The sequence below is a fragment of the Elgaria multicarinata genome, chromosome 6, assembly GCF_023053635.1.
Source record: "Elgaria multicarinata webbii isolate HBS135686 ecotype San Diego chromosome 6, rElgMul1.1.pri, whole genome shotgun sequence".
Classification (NCBI taxonomy): Eukaryota; Metazoa; Chordata; class Lepidosauria; order Squamata; family Anguidae; genus Elgaria; species Elgaria multicarinata.
In genome coordinates, this window is record NC_086176.1 from 31,839,498 (window position 1) to 31,859,763 (window position 20,266).

The 20,266-nt window shown below is 41.6% G+C and overlaps 1 protein-coding gene across 1 annotated transcript in view; it reads left to right on the forward strand.

The window, feature by feature from the left end:
- MOB3B (MOB kinase activator 3B) overlaps window positions 1-8,480 on the forward strand; it is a 112,646-nt gene extending 104,166 nt beyond the window's left edge. The window contains exon 4 of the mRNA XM_063129208.1: window positions 4,036-8,480. Coding sequence (XP_062985278.1) covers window positions 4,036-4,065 — 30 coding nt within the window. The 3' untranslated portion in view covers window positions 4,066-8,480. The remainder of the gene's footprint in view (window positions 1-4,035) is intronic.
- Window positions 8,481-20,266: the final 11,786 nt, after the last annotated feature.

The following is a 20,266-nucleotide window of genomic DNA, read 5'->3' on the forward strand; positions in this document are numbered from 1 at the left end:
TGCGGCCGAGACACAAATGCCTTCGTTGTTTGGCCTTTATTGGCTCTGAATGGATTAAATAAGGAGGGCGGGCTGGGGGTGAGGAGGAATCTGCTTCTGTTTTGAAATTGCAGACATTCACAGGCCCACGGCCATTTGGCCGCCCGTGTGGGCCAGAGGCTTGCTTTGAATGTTGAGTCATCTTGTTGCATTCTCACTTTCTGCTCTTTCTATTCAGATGTTTTCCTGGGGGATTTTTTGGGGTGGGGGGGTGAATTGACGTTGAGGTGAAAATCAGCATGGAACAGGTTCTTGACATTTATTTGTTTACATACCTTTGTTTTATTTTATATGCTGACCTATAACAAAAAGTTCTCAGGGCAGCTCACACAATAAAACAGATTAAAAATAGGCTAACTCTACCCAGTGTGTTAGGTGAAGGTCATTTCATGGTTAGAATCATAGAATAGTAGAGTTGGAAGGGGCCTATAAGGCCATTGAGTCCATCCCCCTGCTCAATGCAGGAACCCACCTTAAAGCATCCCTGACAGATGGTTGTCCAGCTGCCTCTTGAAAGCCTCTAGTGTGGGAGAGCCCACAACCTCCCTAGGTAACTGGTTCCATTGTCGTACTGCTCTAACAGTCAGGAAGTTTTTCCCGCTGTTCAGCTGGAATCTGGCTTCCTGTAAGAAAGGTAGAGAGGGTGCTCCCGTGTTGGCATGACTTTTTCTCTCTGGATTATTCTCTTCCTTACTGGCAGGACCTCGTAATGAGTTTGCAACCAAGGGTGAGTTTTCTTGAACTCTTACAAGCCCAGAGTTCCAGAACCCCTTATGAATGCTTTTGATCCATTCTTTGTTTAACCCAAATCCAGAGCTGTATAAAACGCAAGTGCCTTTTTCGTATACGTATTTGTATTCCAGTATTGAGGTTTGGGGTAAGCCAGTTAGGAATATTTTGAAACCAAACACACTTTTGGATCAGGCGTCAGCATACAGGCAATTTATCTCTTGATAGTCTGAAGATAGGATCTAGATCAGCCCAAAGGCTCTTGGGGGTGGGGGGCAGGCTGTTCAAATGTACCTTATTTTTGTTGTGGCGGGAGGATAACCCACTTGAGAGCGCATGTGTATACAAATGGGCATGGGGCCTACCTCATGTCATTGAAGTTCATTGGGGAACTCGTGATCTTACAATAAGATTTGGAGGCTGACAAAGACTGTTTTGGGGTGCAGATGTATTTAAATCCCAGGACTTAATTCAGGCTGCATTTGCAATTTTGAATCAAATAGGGGACTAGGAACCACCCCCAGCTTTCTAGACAAATAACCACTTGTAATCTCCCTCCCTTTGGAAGACTGCTGTTGAAAAACATGAACATCAAGTTTCTTCTGCCTACCTAATGGCAACAGCAGTAGGTTTGGCGCCACTCAGTGGTTGTAAATTGAAATGCAAATCGAACAGGAGCTGATGCTTGAACCATTTGGTCAATGTGTTATTAGGAAAATCAACTTCTGTTCTTCATGTTCTGCCATTCTGCCAGAAATTCCACGTATGGACAATTCCCACTTGAATCACAATTGTTGTTAACATAATCTAACATGTATAATATAACAACAACACGTATTAGTTATCAAGCACTAAGAAAAAATGGTATGTCCAGATAGTTAAAAGGGGGCTTGGAAGCTAAACCGAAAAAAGATTAAGAGAAAAACGGGGGGGGGGGGGGGGGAGAAGCAGCAGCCAATCTGGGAAAGATACGGGGCGGCTGGGGAAGATGACTCAGGTAGGATTCACACTTCTTGTCTGTTACATGACTCTGAGTGTGCACCTTCCTTGATCAGACCACAGTTCATGGAAACCAGCTCTTTTACAGGAAGCCCCATAGGCACTAGGTTGTGCACCAGAAATTAGCCAGTGGGGCATAGAATCATAGAATAGCAGAGTTGGAAGGGGCCTACAAGGCCATCGAGTCCAACCCCCTGCTCAATGCAGGAATCCACCCTAAAGCATCCCTGACAGGTGGTTGTCCAGCTGCCTCTTGAAGGCCTCTAGTGTGGGAGAGCCCACAACCTCCCTAGGTAACTGATTCCATTGTCGTACTGCTGTAACAGTCAGGAAGTTTTTCCTGATGTCCAGCTGGAATCTGGCTTCCTTTAACTTGAGCCTGTTATTCCGTGTCCTGCACTCTGGAGGATCAAGAAGAGATCCTGGCCCTCCCCTCTGTGGCAACCTTTTCAGTATTTGAAGACTGCTATCATGTCTCCCCTCAATCTTCTCTTCTCCAGGCTAAATATGCCCAGTTCTTTCAGTCTCTCCTCATAGGGCTTTGTTTCCAGACCCCTGATCATCCTGGTTGCCCTCCTATGAACACGCTCCAGCTTGTCTGTGTCCTTCTTGAATTGTGGAGCCCAGAACTGGACACAATACTCTAGATGAGGCCTAACCAGGGCCATGGTAAACAATGCTACCATTTTTTCTCCTTCCCCAACTTGGCGCCCTCCAGGTGTTTTGGACCACAGTTTATTATTATTTATTTATTTATTACATTTCTATACCGCCCAATAGCTGGAGCTCTCTGGGCTGATGATCAAGAATTCTGGGAGTTATGATCCAAACCAGGTTTGGGAAGTTGGGATGCCATCTCTTAACTTCATAAAAAGCTAGCTAGCTAGCTAGCTAGCAAAGGCTAATTCAGATAGTTCATAAAGAAATTATCCATAATGTACCAACCCCTTTATAATAGGAGTCTTATACTTCTTGGGGTAGAACAAGTGATAATACAGATGATTTGATGGGAAGCCTGGTGTCCATTAGTTTTCTTTAATATTAGCCAGGATGTATGCAAGTAGAAGCCATATGGAAATGGTGTAAGAACAAGAGTTTTCTGTGTGATTTCATATGCATTGATATTGTAAGTGTTACAATATAAAATAAATGCATTGGTTTTGATTCCTTGTTGTCCTACGACACCATGAATGAGTCTTGTACAACTCATGACCCACCAAGTTGAACACAACCAGGGATATGTGGCAAGCCCCTCTGTTGTTGCCCTGAGCAAGCAACAAATGGAGATTTATTGAGCTGCTGGTGGGCTGTCTTCAGCATAATGGCCTTCTCAGGGGCCACTCCCAGGCTGAAGAAGTCTCTGCTAAGAGAGGCTAGGTTTGCGCTCGCTCGCTCTCTGCTGTCCTTCCACCAGCAGCTAAAGACCCCTTTATTTAAACTGGCCTTTGGCATGTAAGCAGGTCTGTTGGGTTGGATGTTGTTTTTATTCTGTTATTGTTGTATTTTAAATTGTGCTTTGATGCATAAGTTTTAATCAAGTTTTATATACGATTGAATGCTGCCTTGGGTGTCATTTGTCTTGGTAGAAAAGCTGGGTACAAATCAAATAAATAAGTGTGCAGACCTAGTGTTGTAAAAGCCCTCTAAGAACTGAACAAAGAGCACACATGCCAATCCAGAAATGGCTCCACCCTTCCAGTCTAGGCTGGAGAATAACCGGTCACAACCAAGTTCCTAAATTCACTTATTAGGGACTTTGTTACATTTTAGTTAGAAGCTAGCTTTTAAAAAGGGTAGTGCAAACTGTAGAGCTCAAAACGTTTGCACAGGATTACACCATAACTTGTGGGGCGATATTTATTTATGAAAATCCCATAAAATGAGCGGTTTTATAGCAACTCATGATCCGTAGTCACTGGCACTCCCTGATGGACAAGTAATGTCTGATAAGACCTGAATGGTATTTGAAGGATCTCACTATATCAGCTTGAAATGCTTTTGCCTGCAGGTAATTTTAACTATTTTTGGTAGGATGCAGAAGGTTAGGATATCAATAACCCATTAAAGTTGTCAGGATGATAAAGGATAGTAGGCTAATAGTGATGGATATTGCCTTTGAAGATGTTGACTAGACAAACAGGGAATGTTTTGCAGAGGTGCACAGAGTCAGTGCTGCTGTAGATCCTGGTATCGAAGACCGAAATGTCTTCAGGTTTGTGGCATATTAAACGAGTGACCTTTGACTTTGAATTCCCTCCTTTTTTACAGAAAGAGATGACAGCCAGGATGTGTCACTGAAGAGCTGCAACTGAATGAACGAAAAATGCAATTTCCTGCTAACTGAAGAAGAACGAGAGGATCCATCAGCCCCCACAGGCAAAACCTGCCTAGTTAATTCTTTAAAAGCAGGAGAGTCAGTGGCAGAAGATGATTGCTTTCACAGACACTTCCCACCGTCCTGTATGCTCTTAACCCTAAAAATGCTGCTAGGTACCTCCTTGGAATGATGCGGACCACATGGAAAGGAAGGAAGGAGTTTTTCTTTTTCCATACACCCTGAATGATTGGAGGAGGAAATCGTCAGACTACAAATCGATTCCATCCACCTTCCTGCTCTTAAAGTTTTGCTGCAATTTTGGTTGTGGTGTACTTTCGAAACTAACCTTATTGTTATAAGAAAAGTTGCTAAGTGTTGCGTTGTTGTGCAGGTACAGTCTATGTTAAGAGCCTCAGTAAGAGTTTCTACCCTTCCCATACCTCCAAATTGTCAGCTTGTCATTGGCCTAAATGAAATCCACAGCAACTAGAAAATAAGATTAAATATCTTAGACTTCCATCCTAGTTTCACAACATGGGCAGGGAAGAAGCCAGTCACCCGGTGGAACAGGCAAACGGCTTTATCATTTAATACCAGTATGTCTGTTTACCTGGGAGGTGGCTTTCAAACCACCTGTGTGCAACACTTCTCCCTTGCCTGTGTCATGGCAGCCCCGTTTCAAACACCTAATAGACAAGCTATTAATTCAGATCTAAGAAGCAAAACCAATGATTCCAAAGCTCTTAAGTGCCCAGATGAAGATGTGGTGCTTTCTTTATGGTTTTCCCTGACAGCAGGGTCTAGCATGGCTGGCTCACACAAATGAACAAAATGCCAAATCTGTTTTTTATATGCGTCCAGTATAAAAATAAAAAAGTGGTATTCCTTCTCATGCAAGTGAGTAGCAATGGGAGTGGCTGGAGAAAGTCTGCAGAGAACACTCTGATGTGTGGGATTGGTGGCCAGAATAATGTGTTTCAGAATCTGGACGAAGAGGTACTCCATGCACAAGTGTTGCATATGTGTGTGTATGTGCACACGGAGTATATTATGGAAAGAAGGGTAGACTGGTTAGGATAGGTATAGGTAACAGTGTGTTCTTTAGATGTTTTGGACTACAACTCCCATAATCCCTGACCCCCATAATTGGCCATGCTGGCTGGGGCTGATGGGAGTTGAAGTCCAATACACCTGGAGGGTGCCAGAGGAAGACAGATTTCTGGAAGATGGGCACAGATATTATGAGTCATAAAGAATTCCAATTTTTTGACACTAGAAGCATCAACTCAGATACACTGTGGTTATTGAAACTACAATGATTTGCAGGGCATTTCAGAGGGCTAGCTAAGACATGTGTGCACCCAAGCTGTATTATAAGGATTTGGGGGAAACCACTAGAATCTACACTATGAGACTATACCCCAGGTTGGGATCACACCTATGCAGCTTTCTAGACTTACTTTCTGTGACTCAAAGTTTGCTGATAAATGCTTTGAAATACCACTGTGCCTGAACATTATTATTTTTTACTAGAATGTTTGTTTCTTGCTTACATTTACATCACTTACCAGGAAATTGGTGATTGGCTGACGTTGGTTATAATGTTGTAAATCCAGAGCTTTGTGCGAGGAAGGTATAAAACTAGGATGACTTTAAGGCAGCATTAACTTAAGAACAACTAATCTGTCCCAGGGCTTGTTCATAATCAATGCACTTTGTAATATACAAAGGATCTGTTGTCGATAAGTTGCACATGTGGATCTCTGGTTATGTACAGTACATGTCTTATTATTTTCTTTGCATTCCCTCATTACTGGTCTTCTCTTGATTTGAAAGACAAACTCCTTGTTGAAGGTTGCAAGAATTATGATTAAGATGAAGATGATGTCAGAAACATTCCATTTTGAAATCTATGATTAAAGTGCTCTCCTTTCAATGCTTAGTAAATAGATGATTTCCCAGCCAGTCTTACGCAGTGAAATTAAGATTGGTGACTTCAGCCAATAGCCAAGGCATATCCATGGCTAAGCCTATTAACTACTATGAATTGATGCTGTTTTAAAACACAATTTAGGAAATGACATGAAAAGGAGAACTATATAATATGTTGTGTGCCTTCCGGGGAATTTAATCTAGTCTTTCATCATATAATTTGGGGGTTATTTTACACATTCACACAACAAGTAATTCTAGCTGCCCCTTTTCAGTCAGTTATTTCTCAAAATTGGTATTAGGAAACTAATCGGATAGGAGGTAAAATGAATAAATGTAGATACAACAGACAGCCTGTATTGTATTAACCTTACAGCATAATATAAATTGAAAGGTGTTGGGAATTTGGAAGACATTATTTTTGATATGCATAAATTCATGTTCCCATATAGTTTCAATACCAACTTTTAAAGCTAACACAGAACTATGTAATTTTGAGTCAGAACATCACTGTAAATGTTTATGTAAAATTCCACTGTTTGATATGAGCATTTGATACGATGCATCTCTTGGAGGCTACATTTCAGTAAGTCAGCTTAGGATGGGTAATGACATACGTAAAAATCAGGCATCCATGCTTTATTATTCTTTGTCCTAGGTTTCCCCTACCTCCCGCCTTCATGCAGCATAAAACAGATGAATTAACCTCTGAATCTTATGCAGTTGTAGTGTTTGGTTTTGCCTCTTGCCAATGGCTACAGGCAAATTGTCCACCCTTTTTTGTTGAAAGCCCTCCTTGTGCATTTCTCTCTTTAAAAGTACATTTGACATCATATTACTAAAGACAGACCAAAAAAAAAAATCCAATGAATTTTAAAAATACACACGCTGAGAATCTGTTGCAAGTATGGCGGGAGGCGGGGGGGCCCACATTCATGGTCACAAGGGTGAACCAATCAGTGTTATGTACAGCTGGGTTCTGCTCCAAATTGGTAAGAACAGTTTTCCCCTGAGCTCAGTCCTGAAGCCTACATTATACATCCAAGCAAAACATGGTGAGTGTGCTCCCACACTGCTCCCACTGTTTAAACTATGGCCCCATTCAGACAACACGCTAAACCATGCTGCTTAACCACAAAATGGTTAATGGAATGCATGCATTCCATTAACCATTTTGTGGTTAAGGAGCATGGATTAGCGTGTTGTCCGAACGGGGCCTATATATGTCTATGCATAATCTTTTGCTCTGGTTCCAAAAATAATGACTATTGGTTCTGGTTCTTTTAATACCTGACTGACTAAACTTTTTGCCGTCTCAGGAATTTACAAACCTAGGCTCAGGATCAAAGCGACCTGAAAAGAATTTCCAACCTGCGTAGCAGGTTGCTGGACACAAATCCCAATCCCCAAAGCATCTTGCCGGCAGAAACCACATTTAAGCTTACAGTGCTTTGAGAACTGGACACTTTGTATCTTCTGTTTCTTGTCTTAACCTGGAACATTTATTTTAACATGTTATCTCAACGGAATTAACAGCAGCAACCTGACAGGGTTGGTCAGAACCACTTTATGTATGATTTTTATTTTATTTTTGAAGAACGCATGGACAGCCTTAATACAGTTTGGTGATGCATTCTCACCCAGTAGCCGGTGGATCAGTGTAGCATTTCTCTTTATCGCATGTGATGACCAAATTCTGAACCTTTACTCAGGAAAACGTAATTTGCTATTGCTCTCCGTGGTTTAGAGAGGTGGAGAATGCGATCGCATGTATGAAACTGGAAACTGAACTTTTTAAAAGCAATTTGTGTAGGTGAGGGTCCAAACCTTAAACAAATGGCTGAGAGCTGTGTTGATCTTCTCAGTGGTGAATCCCCCAGAGATACAAGATACAACTCTTAAACCGAATCTGAGAGGCCTCAACTGAGCCCGTGTTCTGAGATAATAATCCTATAGAATGGGTAGGTAATGTGTGGGACATGCACGGGCCCCCATCCTGTCATACAACCCCTGCTGCTGACCTGCTTAAATTTGCGGTGGCAAAAAAGAGGGGAAAGAAGGTGGTTTAGCGCTACAAAGCAGTAAATAGGTCAAATTTAGCTCCCGAACAAGCTAAATGTGACCTGTTTACTACTCCATAGTGGTTTGCCACCAAACTTCAATGGCAAACCTCTGGGTTTTTTTTGCTGCTGCCAAATTCAGTGACACAACAGTAGCAGGAGTGTGGCCCGCTGGAGGGCGGGGGACAAAAATGGCTCCCCGGCTCCCAAAAGTTGCCGATTCCTGCTATAGAAGGAAACCCTTCCACTAACTTTCACAGCTTGCCTAGCAGTAAATCTTGATAAAAGCCTTAGCCTGAAGACCATATATTTCATGGCAGTGAAAGGCGAGTACGTATGGGCTGGATATACTGCTCAAATGCAAACTTCTAAATGATCACATTTGATTCATGATTTCGGAAATGCATAATGTTGGAAATGCATAATGTCGGAAATGCATAATGCATAATGTTGATTGCACACACCCCCGAGAAAACTTTCTACTGCGTTTTAGTGCTCATACCAGGAAAATATCAAAAGGGGAGGGAAAGCATTATATCAAAAGTAAGTTGTGAGCTATTTTGCCTATTCTTTCCTAAGTTTTGAATAAACCATGGCTGGTCTGAAATAACAACAGCTTATTAAACTTGAACGTTAGATTCATATAGATAGATAGTTCTTCCTTATTCCTAATTCTCTGTCAAGAATTAGCCCAACAAAACCAGGTATTAGAAACTGGTAGGTAGTTGTTCCTATTTTGAAATGGATATAGTTTTATATGGAACAGTTTTCCAAGGAACACAGTTATGCTTCTTACGTGGCGTGTGATGGTTTATGTGGGAGTTCCCCCCCCGCCCCGCCCCCCACAATAATTTTAGATAAAGACGGGGGGTTATTTTCAAGTGTTTAGGCTAGTGATTTTCAGCAAGTGATTTGTTAGATTCCGTTATTGCGGGGGCGGGGTTTCTGCACCACCAATCAAATTCTATCAATATGGGCTTTCGCGATGTCAAAGCCGATGCATTCATAGGAAATTTTAGTTCTGTGTGTGATTAAATTAAGAGTTCAATTGTATGGTGAGACCAATGCTGTCAATGAAATAAAATGACTTTTACAAAAGAGTAAAAAAAAGTCTAATGTTTGCATCAACCCTGATTCATGCTTTTAAGTAAAAGAAAACAACAACAAAAAAAGAATCAGCAGCAGCATAACCCCAATGGTATCCTGCACCTACTTTGTAGAAAATCCCATTTTAAATAACAAACGTGCATCTGATAAAAGAGGAGACGAGAGGGTCAGGTTCCCTTTTCGGAATGACCCAATGAAGTTGGCTAAACTTATGGCTCTCAAGAAGATCAGTGGGCCATAGCAATTTTTTCTTTAAAAGAACCAATGTAGCTTAATTTATGCTGTGAGTAAGGTGATCAGCCTTGTCATCTGATGCAATAGTTTTCAAAATGTGTTCCAAGAAGTTCTGGGGTTCCTCAAAGAGAAGTTCAGCAATGTCTGAACACAGCTCATCCACCACTACTGACCTGTATTCTAGGCTGTGCACTCAGTGGGGGGATGGTGACAGCCTAGGGCCAAGATGCATCTCATGTGAATGGAGCATGCTGTAGAATGCACCAGAATCCTAAATCTGGTCCCATCTATAAGTGCTTTTACCACCATAGTAAGCTTCTGCAGTATGTTCTCTTGCTCTCCTGAAGCAAAATCTAACCTGTCTAGTCATATGATCCTTGGGTGGAGGGTTTCCACGCCAACAATTGAAGCCCCTGGAACAGGAGTGGGCAACTTGCGGCCCACTAGATGTTTTGGTCTACAACTTCCACCATTCCTCACCATTGGAGGGCTGATGCTTGGCTAGGGCTGATGGGGAGTTGTAGGCTCAAAAATCTGCAGGCCCACAATTTGCCCAAAGCTGTCCTAGAACCATCCTGTACTGACGAAGAAACCTCAATACTTGGAATAAAAGCTTTTGTTATAGAAATACAGATCTTCCCTGATAAAATTTTGCTAGTATTGTGACTGCCGTTGAAGACCCTCAGATGTTTTGCCTGAGCAGGAACCTTCCTTTTTGACGATGGGGGCAGCCTAACAGTTTTCCTGAGGTTTTTCTCTCTCATATTTTCCTTGTTAAGCTCTGATGCACATCTTCCCTCAAATAAACTAAGATTACATTGTGTGTTTTAAGTTCCTTGATGAAAGCAGATGGATTATGAGCCACTTCACATGATTGGAGATCATGATAAAACACGCCCACATCAACCTTAATCCTTTTAGCCAACTCATATATTGCAGGCACCGTCAATGCACCACGATAGACAATTGTTGATTCTCTCAGCAACCTCATCTCTTCTTTGACAATATAGACGGAGGTCCTGAGTGTCTCTGTGGAAAAGTAAGACACTTTCCAGAATCCTCAATAACTTCACCCCTGAGATCGGCCTGGCTATGCAGGAGAAAGGAAGTGACCCACCTGTTTGCATACAGATAATCTCTGTCATTGCCACTGTTGCTTTTGGCATTTATTGCATTTTAAAGGGGATCACCTTTGGTGTATTCAACTGGTGGTACATTGTAGGCATGGGTTGCCTTGTAGCTGGTGCTTTCGCCTCCTTCCGCATCTATGAAGTCTGCATCTTGGTGGCACACAAGGAGATTGCCTCAGAGCTCAGCCCACGTCCCTAAGCAAGAAAGTTTGAAAGATGAACGCGATACAATCCAAAAGGATTACATTGCCACATATGAAGGCCTTCCCATAGGATGTAGGTAATTTAACGGCTCTGCCAGAGTACAGCAAGATATTAGCGGATAAAAACTAGTCTCTCCATGTCTGGTGTGAAAAGGGAAGCAAGAAAAAGAAGTGAATTGGTTTTTTGTTTGTTTTTGTTTTGTTTCTCGCTTCATTGGAGGATACAGATAGCAGACAGAAGATGTGATGGGTAGACTTTTCAGCTCCAGACCAAAGAAAGCAAAGGGGACATTTGTTGTGTGATTTCCTTGGTTCCTACAGTACTCCAGCCCAGCCAGCCAGCTCCTTCAGCCATACCGCACTCGGTGCAGATTGGTGTACAGCGTTCTGTTTCTATCCCACTCGGGCTGAGACAGAGGTGGATGAACAGACATAGAGGTAGGGGCCTGGCTGCTTTCTCCTTTCCCTCCCATAGTTCGCTTGTTCTTTCCTTCCCAACTGGAATCCATCCGCAGCAGTTGCTAGACAATGACAGTATCTGGGGTGACCTGAGACTCAGGAATGGGTCTGCCTCAGCAGACAAATGGTGGGCTGAGTATGTAAATTACTATAGTTTCTGCTTTTGAAGCTTTAAGAGGCCTTCCCTGACCTAGTGTCCTTCAGATGTGTTGGACTACAATATCCATTATTCCCAAACTAAAATGGCTGTGGATGGTGGGAGCTGTAGTCCAACACATCTGGAGGCTGTCAGGTTGGGGAAGACTATTTTAGAGTGACATCTTTCCTACTCCATCTTCTGTCTCCCCCCTCTTCCATAAAATTGGAGGAGGGGTGCATTTTCCCCATCCATCTCTCCCTACACTCTTTTATATTAAAACGGGTTTTTTTTAATTGAAGAGAACCAGGGGAGTTTCAAATACAGCATGAGTGTTGTTGTTTTTAAAAGGATTTGCCAAGGGAAAAACCACAGGCATTTTTTTTCAAAATGTACCATACTTCTTCCTGCTTTTTCTTCCTTTGCATTTTATTTCACCATTTTATCATTACGTTCAGTTCTTCTCTCCGTGTTTCCATTCTAATCCTCTCACGCATCTTCTACACAATTCTCTCCCTTAACCTTTCAAATGTTTTTGTTTATCCCTTCTTTTTGGACGCAAATCCTGCTTCCCTTCCCTAGGCCTCTTTGTTTTCCCCAATACTTTCTTCTCTTTTCCTTTCCTACCCCCTTCATTTTCCATGCTCCTTTACCTAATCCTTTTATTCATCTGCTTCTTCATCTTGATTGTGTCCCCCCCCCCCCCCCCCCCCAAAGGCTCTATTTACATCCAGTTTTTTCCCAGGGCACAGCTATACTTCCCATTTCAGTGCTTGAGATTTGCTCTTTAGCTGTAGAATTTTTTTCTGTCTAAATATGCATAGGATTCCACCCCGGGATCCCCTGTGCATCATTTTGACACACAGGGATGATCCAGGGATGACCCCGGAATATAGATCTGGTGTAGACATGTCCTTAGTCAAGACTTAAAGGAACTCTCATCTCAGTCAGATCATGCTCTTTGGGGATTAATACCCCATTTCTTTCTTATGCTGCTTTTTAAAACATAAGACCTAAGAGGACATAGCTACACACAACTGACTTTATGTGGGCTGATGGCTCACCAGAGAAATGGTTATCTTCACTGTGCCCTGAATATGTTTGTTATCCATCTATGACGTAGTTAGTTTCACAGCAATTAAAAAACAGAATTGCAGTTTTTACTACATCCACCAGAGAGCACTTTGATACCTCGTGTTATTAGCAATCAAACTATTGCAAACAGGTTTTAATGTGTGACAAATATTAAGAAAGAAAAGAAAGAAACGTTTTCTTGGAATGTGCATTTTTATTTCCTCTCCCTGCCCATCCCCCGACCCTTTAGAAGGCTTATATATGATCAGGCTGGTGTGCTCCAGTGAATATAACATTGCACTTGGATTTGGAGAACAAGGATCCAGTTGTTGCTCAGACTTAGGAAAGCCAGTTATTCATCTAGTTTCCCTTGGGTGATTGTGAAGATGAGTAGCATAAATATAGCAAATCACTTAAATTACTGACTGGGTTCACCCAATCATCATAGCCCACCATGGCCAATTTAAGTAGGGTGACCATATGAAAAGGAGGACAGGGCTCCTGTATCTAACAGTTGTATTGAAAAGGAAATCTCAGCAGGTGTCATTAGTATATATGGAGAACCTGGTGAAATTTCCTCTTCATAACAATAGTTAAAGCTGCAGGTGCCCTGCCCTCTTTTAAATCTGGTCACTCTAGTATAGCTCCTGCACCTTTAACTGTTGTGATGAAGAGAGAATTTCACCAGGTTCTCCATATATACAAATGACACCTGCTGAAATTCCCTTTTCTATGCAACTGTTAAAGATGCAGGAGCCCTGTCCTCCTTTTCATATGGTCACCCTAATTTAAGCAATGGTGGGTTCTGGCATGTGCTGGCAGGCATTTTGAATGTTCAACCCCCAGTTGCCATGGTTTGCCGTGTCATCCACCGGGAGCTCAATATTCAAAATGGCTGCTGGCACATGCCATGGAGGGTAGGGTGACCATATGAAAAGGAGGACAGAACTCCTGTATCTTTAACAGTTGTATTGAAAAGTGAATTTCAGCAGGTGGCATTTCTATATATGGAAAACCTGGTGAAATTTCCTCTCCGTCTCAACAGTTAAAGCTGCAGGTGCCCTGCCCTCTTTTAAATCTGGTCACTCTAGTATAGCTCCTGCAGCTTTAACTGTTCTGATGAAGAGGGGATTTCTCCAGTTTCTCCATATATACAAATGACACCTGCTGAAATTCCCTTTTCAATACAACTGTTAAAGATACAGGAGCCCCGTCCTCCTTTTCATATGGTCACCCTAATGGAGGGCTGTGGTGATGGTGTAAACAGGGCCTTCATGTGAGAGGCCAAGCCAATTCAGCCCACCACCTGATCCTTCCTGCCGCAAATACTGAAACAATGCTGTTGTTTTAGAAGTAATAACCAGCAGGCAGCAAAATCAGGAGATAATAAATTCCTTGCTGGGCCAAAAAATGAGTCATGGTGGGATAGGTTGTGTGTGTGATGGATGCTGGGTGCATTAGCACAACTGGGAGAGGCCATCCTGTTGGAAGCTTGGGAAATTTATTTATTACATTTTTATTCCACCCTTCTTCCAGGGAGCTTAGGGTAGTATACATAGATCCCCCTCTCCTCTATTTTATTCTGTGATGTAGGTTAGGCTGAGAGAAACTGATTGGCCCAAGGTCTCACCAGTGAGTAAGACTGGGGACTTGAACCTGGGTCTCCCCAATCGTTGGGTTGGATCAAGCATTTCCATTATATCAGTTGAAAGAGACTGTGAATCGAATGGGACTTCCATATCTTCTCCTCCCCCCTGTAGCCTCAGTGCACCCTCCAAATCACCTTCAGAGGGTCCCCCAACCATTCAGAACAGATTTGGATGACATGGGTGGGTGTGACTCCAAGCCCTAGTCGGACACTCTAAGCACGACACCATACTGCTCTACTTGCATATAGTCATATGCAATAAGTAGAGTACTTTAAAAATAGTACTTTAAGAGAGTACTTTAAATATAGTACTTTTTAGTATAGTTGCAAAGATGGTGAATTTTAAAATAATTTAACGTAAGGTAATTGTTTTAGAGGACCCTTGAAATGGAAAAACATTTACCTGGTCTTACTATGATAGCTTCTGATGTAGCATTTTGCTTGGCTTTTCTAAATGGATCATGTGAACAATGGTCATCCAGATAATTTTCCCAGAGCTGAATGTGTGAATAGGATCCAAGAAGAACTTAGAATTTTATTTGCACATCCATCCAGAATGTGTTACAGTCCCTGCATAATATTTTGATGTATAGGTGCTTACACAATCTTTTGAAAATCCCAATCTGTGCACACACAAGGTTATTTTGGAAAACCTATCTATTTGTAATATAGAGTCTTTTTTAGAAAATAGCAGTGTTTTGGATTAGCTGCCCAATCTTCCATATTTCAACTGGTACATTCCGGGTGTAAAAGCCATGGTGATGTCATAGTGAGCTAACACAGAATGTGACATGAAGGATTCTAGGAGAAAACAGCGAGACTCGCCCAGAAGAATGACTTGAGAAGTTGGACAGTTTCCCCTATGAATCCTTTACTGTTTATGTTTTTATCTTCACTGATATTTACAGGAGGCACTAAAGGTATGGCCTCTTGGAAACCTATTTTGTTGTTATTGTTATGCTTCAAACCCTGCAAGGCCACACACAATAGCAAAAAGGGAAATAGGTGTGACCACCAAAAGCAACCATCACTCTGTCATACCACTCCGGATCTTTATTTTTTCTGGACCTCTTATTTTATTATTTTTATATATTTATTTAAAATATTTCAACTGGGTCCTTCTCTGTTGAGAATCTTTCAATGTTCCTCAATGAATATTTTAGGCCTTCTCTCCTTTAATTTCTGATAATACTCTACTGGGAACCAATTTCATATGCCCAGAAGGTATCTGATACCTTCCCTTCCTTCACCTGTTCCACAGCTATTATTTGGATTTTCTCTCAGTCTGTTGTACTTTTAAGAACACAAGAGCGGGCCTCTGGATCCAAGCAAAGGTCCATCTAGGCCAACAACCTCCTTCCCACAGTGGCCACATAGATTAGGGTGACCATATGAAAAGGAGGACAGGACTCCTGTATCTTTAATAGTTGTATAGAAAAGGGAATTTCAGCAGGTGTCATTTTTATATATGGAGAACCTGGTGAAATTCCCTCTTCATCACACCAGTTAAAGCTGCAGGAGCTATACTGTGACCAGATTTAAAAGAGGGCAGGGCACCTGCAGCTTTAACTATTGTGATGAAGAGGAAATTTCACCAGGTTCTCCATATATACAAATGACACCTGCTGAGATTTCCTTTTCAATACAACTGTTAAAGATACAGGAGCCCTGTTCTCCTTTTCATATGGTCACCCTAACATAGATGCCTCTGGGAAGCCCAAAAATGGGACTTGAAGACAATGGCTTAGCTTTCTCCAACCTAGTACCCTCCACATGTGTTGGATTGCAACTCCCACAATTCCTAGCCAGCATAATTATACTGACTGGAATTTATAGGATTGTCTCCAAAATATCTGGAGGGCACCAATCTTGGGAAGGCTGCAATAGCCCTTTTTAACTGTCACTTCCCAGCAACTGGGAATCATTGGCATATCGCCTCTAAACCTAGAGGTTCCACATAGCCATCATGACTAGCAGCCAATGGTAGACCTATCCTCCATGAATTGGTGTAATCCCCTTTTAAAGCCAATTTCGGGGCAGTGACCTCTAGAACACAAGTGTGTTTTGCAAAGATGTACTTGTGTTTGCTTTATTCAGAATCATATTGGCAATCAGTTTCACTGGGTGCTCTCCAAGTTTCTAGTATTATGAGAAAGGGAGCAAAACTCTTTCTCTCCATCACTTTGTCAACACCATGCAATTCTCCTCTCACTTTTTCTAAGGTGACCATAGGAAAAGGAGGACCGGGCTCCTGTATCTTTAACAGTTGTATAGAAAAGGGAATTTCAGCAGGTGTCATTTGTATGCATGTAGCACCTGGTGAAATTACCTCTTCATCAAAACAGTTAAAGCTGCAGGAGTATAGCTAGAGTGACCAGATACAAAATTTCTTAATTGACTATACTATCTTTAAATCATGCAATTCTGCCTTGGATATCAGCAGATATGGCCCCTTTCTACACCTAAGGATTATCCCAGGCAAATGAAAGGATTGTCCTTGCCTGCTCCCGGGATCCCTTGTGTGTCATTTGGATGCACAGGGATGATCCCGGGGGAAAAGGCAGGTGTAAAAACGGCCATAGAGAAAGTTCCTGATGTTACAAAACACTGTGAATGCAATAAAATCCATGGAAATTTGGGTCATAAGTCTATAGCTACATTTAGGCAGTGGGTTTAAAATTATACACTGAATTCTCTGAGCTGAGAAATTTCAAGTTGTGGGTGTAGGACTTGGCCAAGTTAGTATACAATTAGTTTTTGTTTTTTTAATGCTGGTTATGTATTTTGAGTTTTCCTCCAAAATTTGGAAGTGTTTGTCCAGGGCTAAAGTAGAGAAGAGGAAGGAGGGATGTTACCCCATCAGACACAAATTGAAAATAAGTGTGCAGGATCTTTGGAAATTAGTTTCTATAGGAAATAAGGCATTTGGTTCTGTAAGAGCTGTTTCCTAAAGGTGCTGCCCTCTCTGTGTGTTTGGTGGCTGTGAAATGCATGCATGTGACAACTACATAGGAAGAAATGATCACATAATTCTTTCTCGTGTGATCACTTTCCCACTGCAAGGGAGGGTGCCCATCAGGCAAGAAATAAGTGTGCAACTGGTCTTACCCATGTGACTGGCGTGTTCACACACTATGTTCATGTGAGGCAGCACCACAGGAAAGCCACTTAAATATAGCTCAATTCCTGTGTGAATGGGGTCTCAAAGATGAGGGTAAGTGGGTAGTTGTATGTAGGAGAGCTTCTGTTGTAAGCTCAAAAGTGGAAACAATGAATTTAAGCAGCATAATTTTTTTTTTTGCATCTCAAGTAAGAAACATGTTTTTTAAAACAACAACAACACTGATTTATTGGGTTTTTTATTATTAATGTTAGCCACCTTAGATGTGATATGTAGAAAAGGAGGATATAAATAAAGATAAAATAAAGCAAACACTACCAACACCACTCTCTTCCACCAATCAGGCTTGTCAATTTTGACTTGGGCAGGGTCTACTCTACTACTTTAAAACGGTTTATAACAGTATTGACAACTGTTGGGGCCCAGGACACACTCCATACACAGTTTTCAAACCGTCATATCCTGTTTGGTGTAGATCTGCCCTTGCTCTTGCAACCTAAGGGTATCTTCATTTTAACCAGATAAAATTATTCTATAGTTACCATCTTACAATATTGTTTTAAAGATTTGAAGTCAGTTTGGAAAACAAATTCATAGCTGGTCTCTGGTCTTTTAACCACAGAAAAGTTGAAAAAGGACCTTTTATTTTTACATCTAATCTGGCTTGTTTATTTAGAGCATTCCAAATTACCTTTTACAATCAATGATGAGAAGGAAGAAAAGGAGGAAGAGGCGAGCAGTACAAAGCACATCGTCATCCACCCTGCTGTACATAAGGTTTTTATAAAGAAAGGTAAACCTGACGTATTGAACAATAACACCGGGCCTGTTCAGGCAACACGCTAAGCCATGGTTAGGCCGCTAACCCTTTTTCAGCAAATGGTTAGTGAGCATGTTTAAACCATGGTTATATAGCCACCATGGTTAGGAATGGTTCACATGACACACTAAGCCATAAGTTGTAACGGTTAGCTCAAAATGCTTAGCCACACATGTCTTCTGAACAGCTCATTGTGTAGCGACTGTAGTCACCCCTGAATAGGTTGACCATATGAAAAGGAGGACAGGGCTTCTGTATCTTTTACAGTTGCATTGGAAAAGGAATTTCAGCAGATGACATTTGTATATATGGAGAACCTGGGGAATTTCCCTCTTCATCACAACAGTTAAAGGTGCAGGAGCCCTGCCCTCTTTTGTATCTGGTTATGCGTCATTAGAATCTCTTCTGTCCCCCCTGCCCCCCCCCCCATCATTGGTAAAATGTCTGCTACTTGTTAACAAAAATGACTGACACCCATTTACATACAAAGTAGCAGAGTTACCTGGGAGTCCAGATGTTCATTTTGGCCCTAATATAGCTCCCACTCACAAGGACTCCCCTATTTATTATGTGTCTCAACTGCTTTCTTCTCCATGAACCACAGACAAGGGCATAAACCACAAACTTCTCAATGTGTTCTTCTTTTGCATATTAATAGTGCTATGTAAATAATCCATGTTGGGTCTAGATTTTTGAGGACCCACAATAGCCCCCCTGCCTCAGTGAGTCTATCTTCTCACCACCATTGTCACCAGCTGCTATTGCTTCTCATCCTTCTTCTCATAATTGCCACCACTTGCTTGCTTGACAGGCAGAGAGCCAGTGAGCAAGTAGGTCGTGCCGTCTGCTGCTCCCTCTTCTCACCACCATCATTGTCTGGGCCAGAGTGAGAGGCAGGTGAACAGGTAGCTTGTACTGGTGAAGAGATCAACTCCTAGTTGTTGTTGTTTTGTCAGTGTATGTGTGTGTGTGTGTGTTAGAATAGAATAAAAGATGGATAGAAGAAACAGTGGGATGAGAAAAATATATATGAATGAGTCTGAAGACTTCATCTAAAGCACGGAAGGACACATATATGTGGTATCTTAATCAATCTTACCAGTAGACTATTCAATCCACTGTTTCCCTCCAAACTGTTTTGGGAAAATATGGACTAAGGCATACAAAGCAAATATTAATGTGTTTTGTGTTTGCTTTTTTCTTCTTCTCCTTTAGTTATTTCAGCACATCAATCAGAAGTCAGTGATAATAAAAGTCATGATAACTTAAAGTTGCACAAGAGTCTGGAGAGCTTGCGAGAGTACTGTAAGTAGCAGAAGCTGCATCTGAAACAGTGAAAACTAATAAATAATATGTAAGAGTTTCCATCAACTGTGGCTTATTAAACTAGCTCAAGGATGGGCAGAATGTAAATTGGGATCTAGTGGTAGATCTCCATGTGATTTGCTGTAGATCAGCAAAGATGTCCGACTCTCAGTGGTTAACAGAAACAACAAAAACCTTATTTTCTTCCTAAACTAGGCTGCTGAAATCAAGAAAGGATGAGGGAGAAACCAGGAGTAGGTTTGTGTGCAAAAGGATTTGCGTGCAAGCTCCAACTCTGTAACTGAAAACAAATTCCTGGGGCTAAGCATTGTGCGTGGAGGAACCTTCCATTCTGTGTCCACCTTCCTGCGCCTAGTTCCAGTCCAGTTGGTGGACCTCAGGCCACTGTTTTAATGAAAAACAAAGTAGGCTGCCCTTTACTTCCAGGCATTTAATGGCATATGATGGGGGCACTTATGTCAGCTGTCTTGGACATGTCTGTTATTGAAACTGTGTACTAAAATTGCTTTCAGCTATTTAATTATTTTTTTCATTTTGAACCTTACATTTTTATACCATGTTTTATTACAATGTTGTTTTATCTTATCAATAATGTTGTAGTTCTGTACTTTATTGCAAATTGTTGTGAACCACCCAGAGAGCCTCAGGTGTTGGGCAGTATAGAAATGATGATGATGATAGATCCCACAAGTCTAAAGTCTACACTGATCTAGCTCATCCACTAATCCTATGAGCCACTGTACAATGGGTACACTATATATTTCCATAGGAGGAGATGAACAGGGCTATCAATATATCTTTCCCAATATCCCTAGGTAGTGGAATTTCAAACTTTTTCCACCCAGAGGAGCCTTTGTACATTGCCCCATCTATTGAAAAACCCCTGTACATCTGCCATAAGAGACCTTGTGTGTTGCAGAGGATTTGGGGTG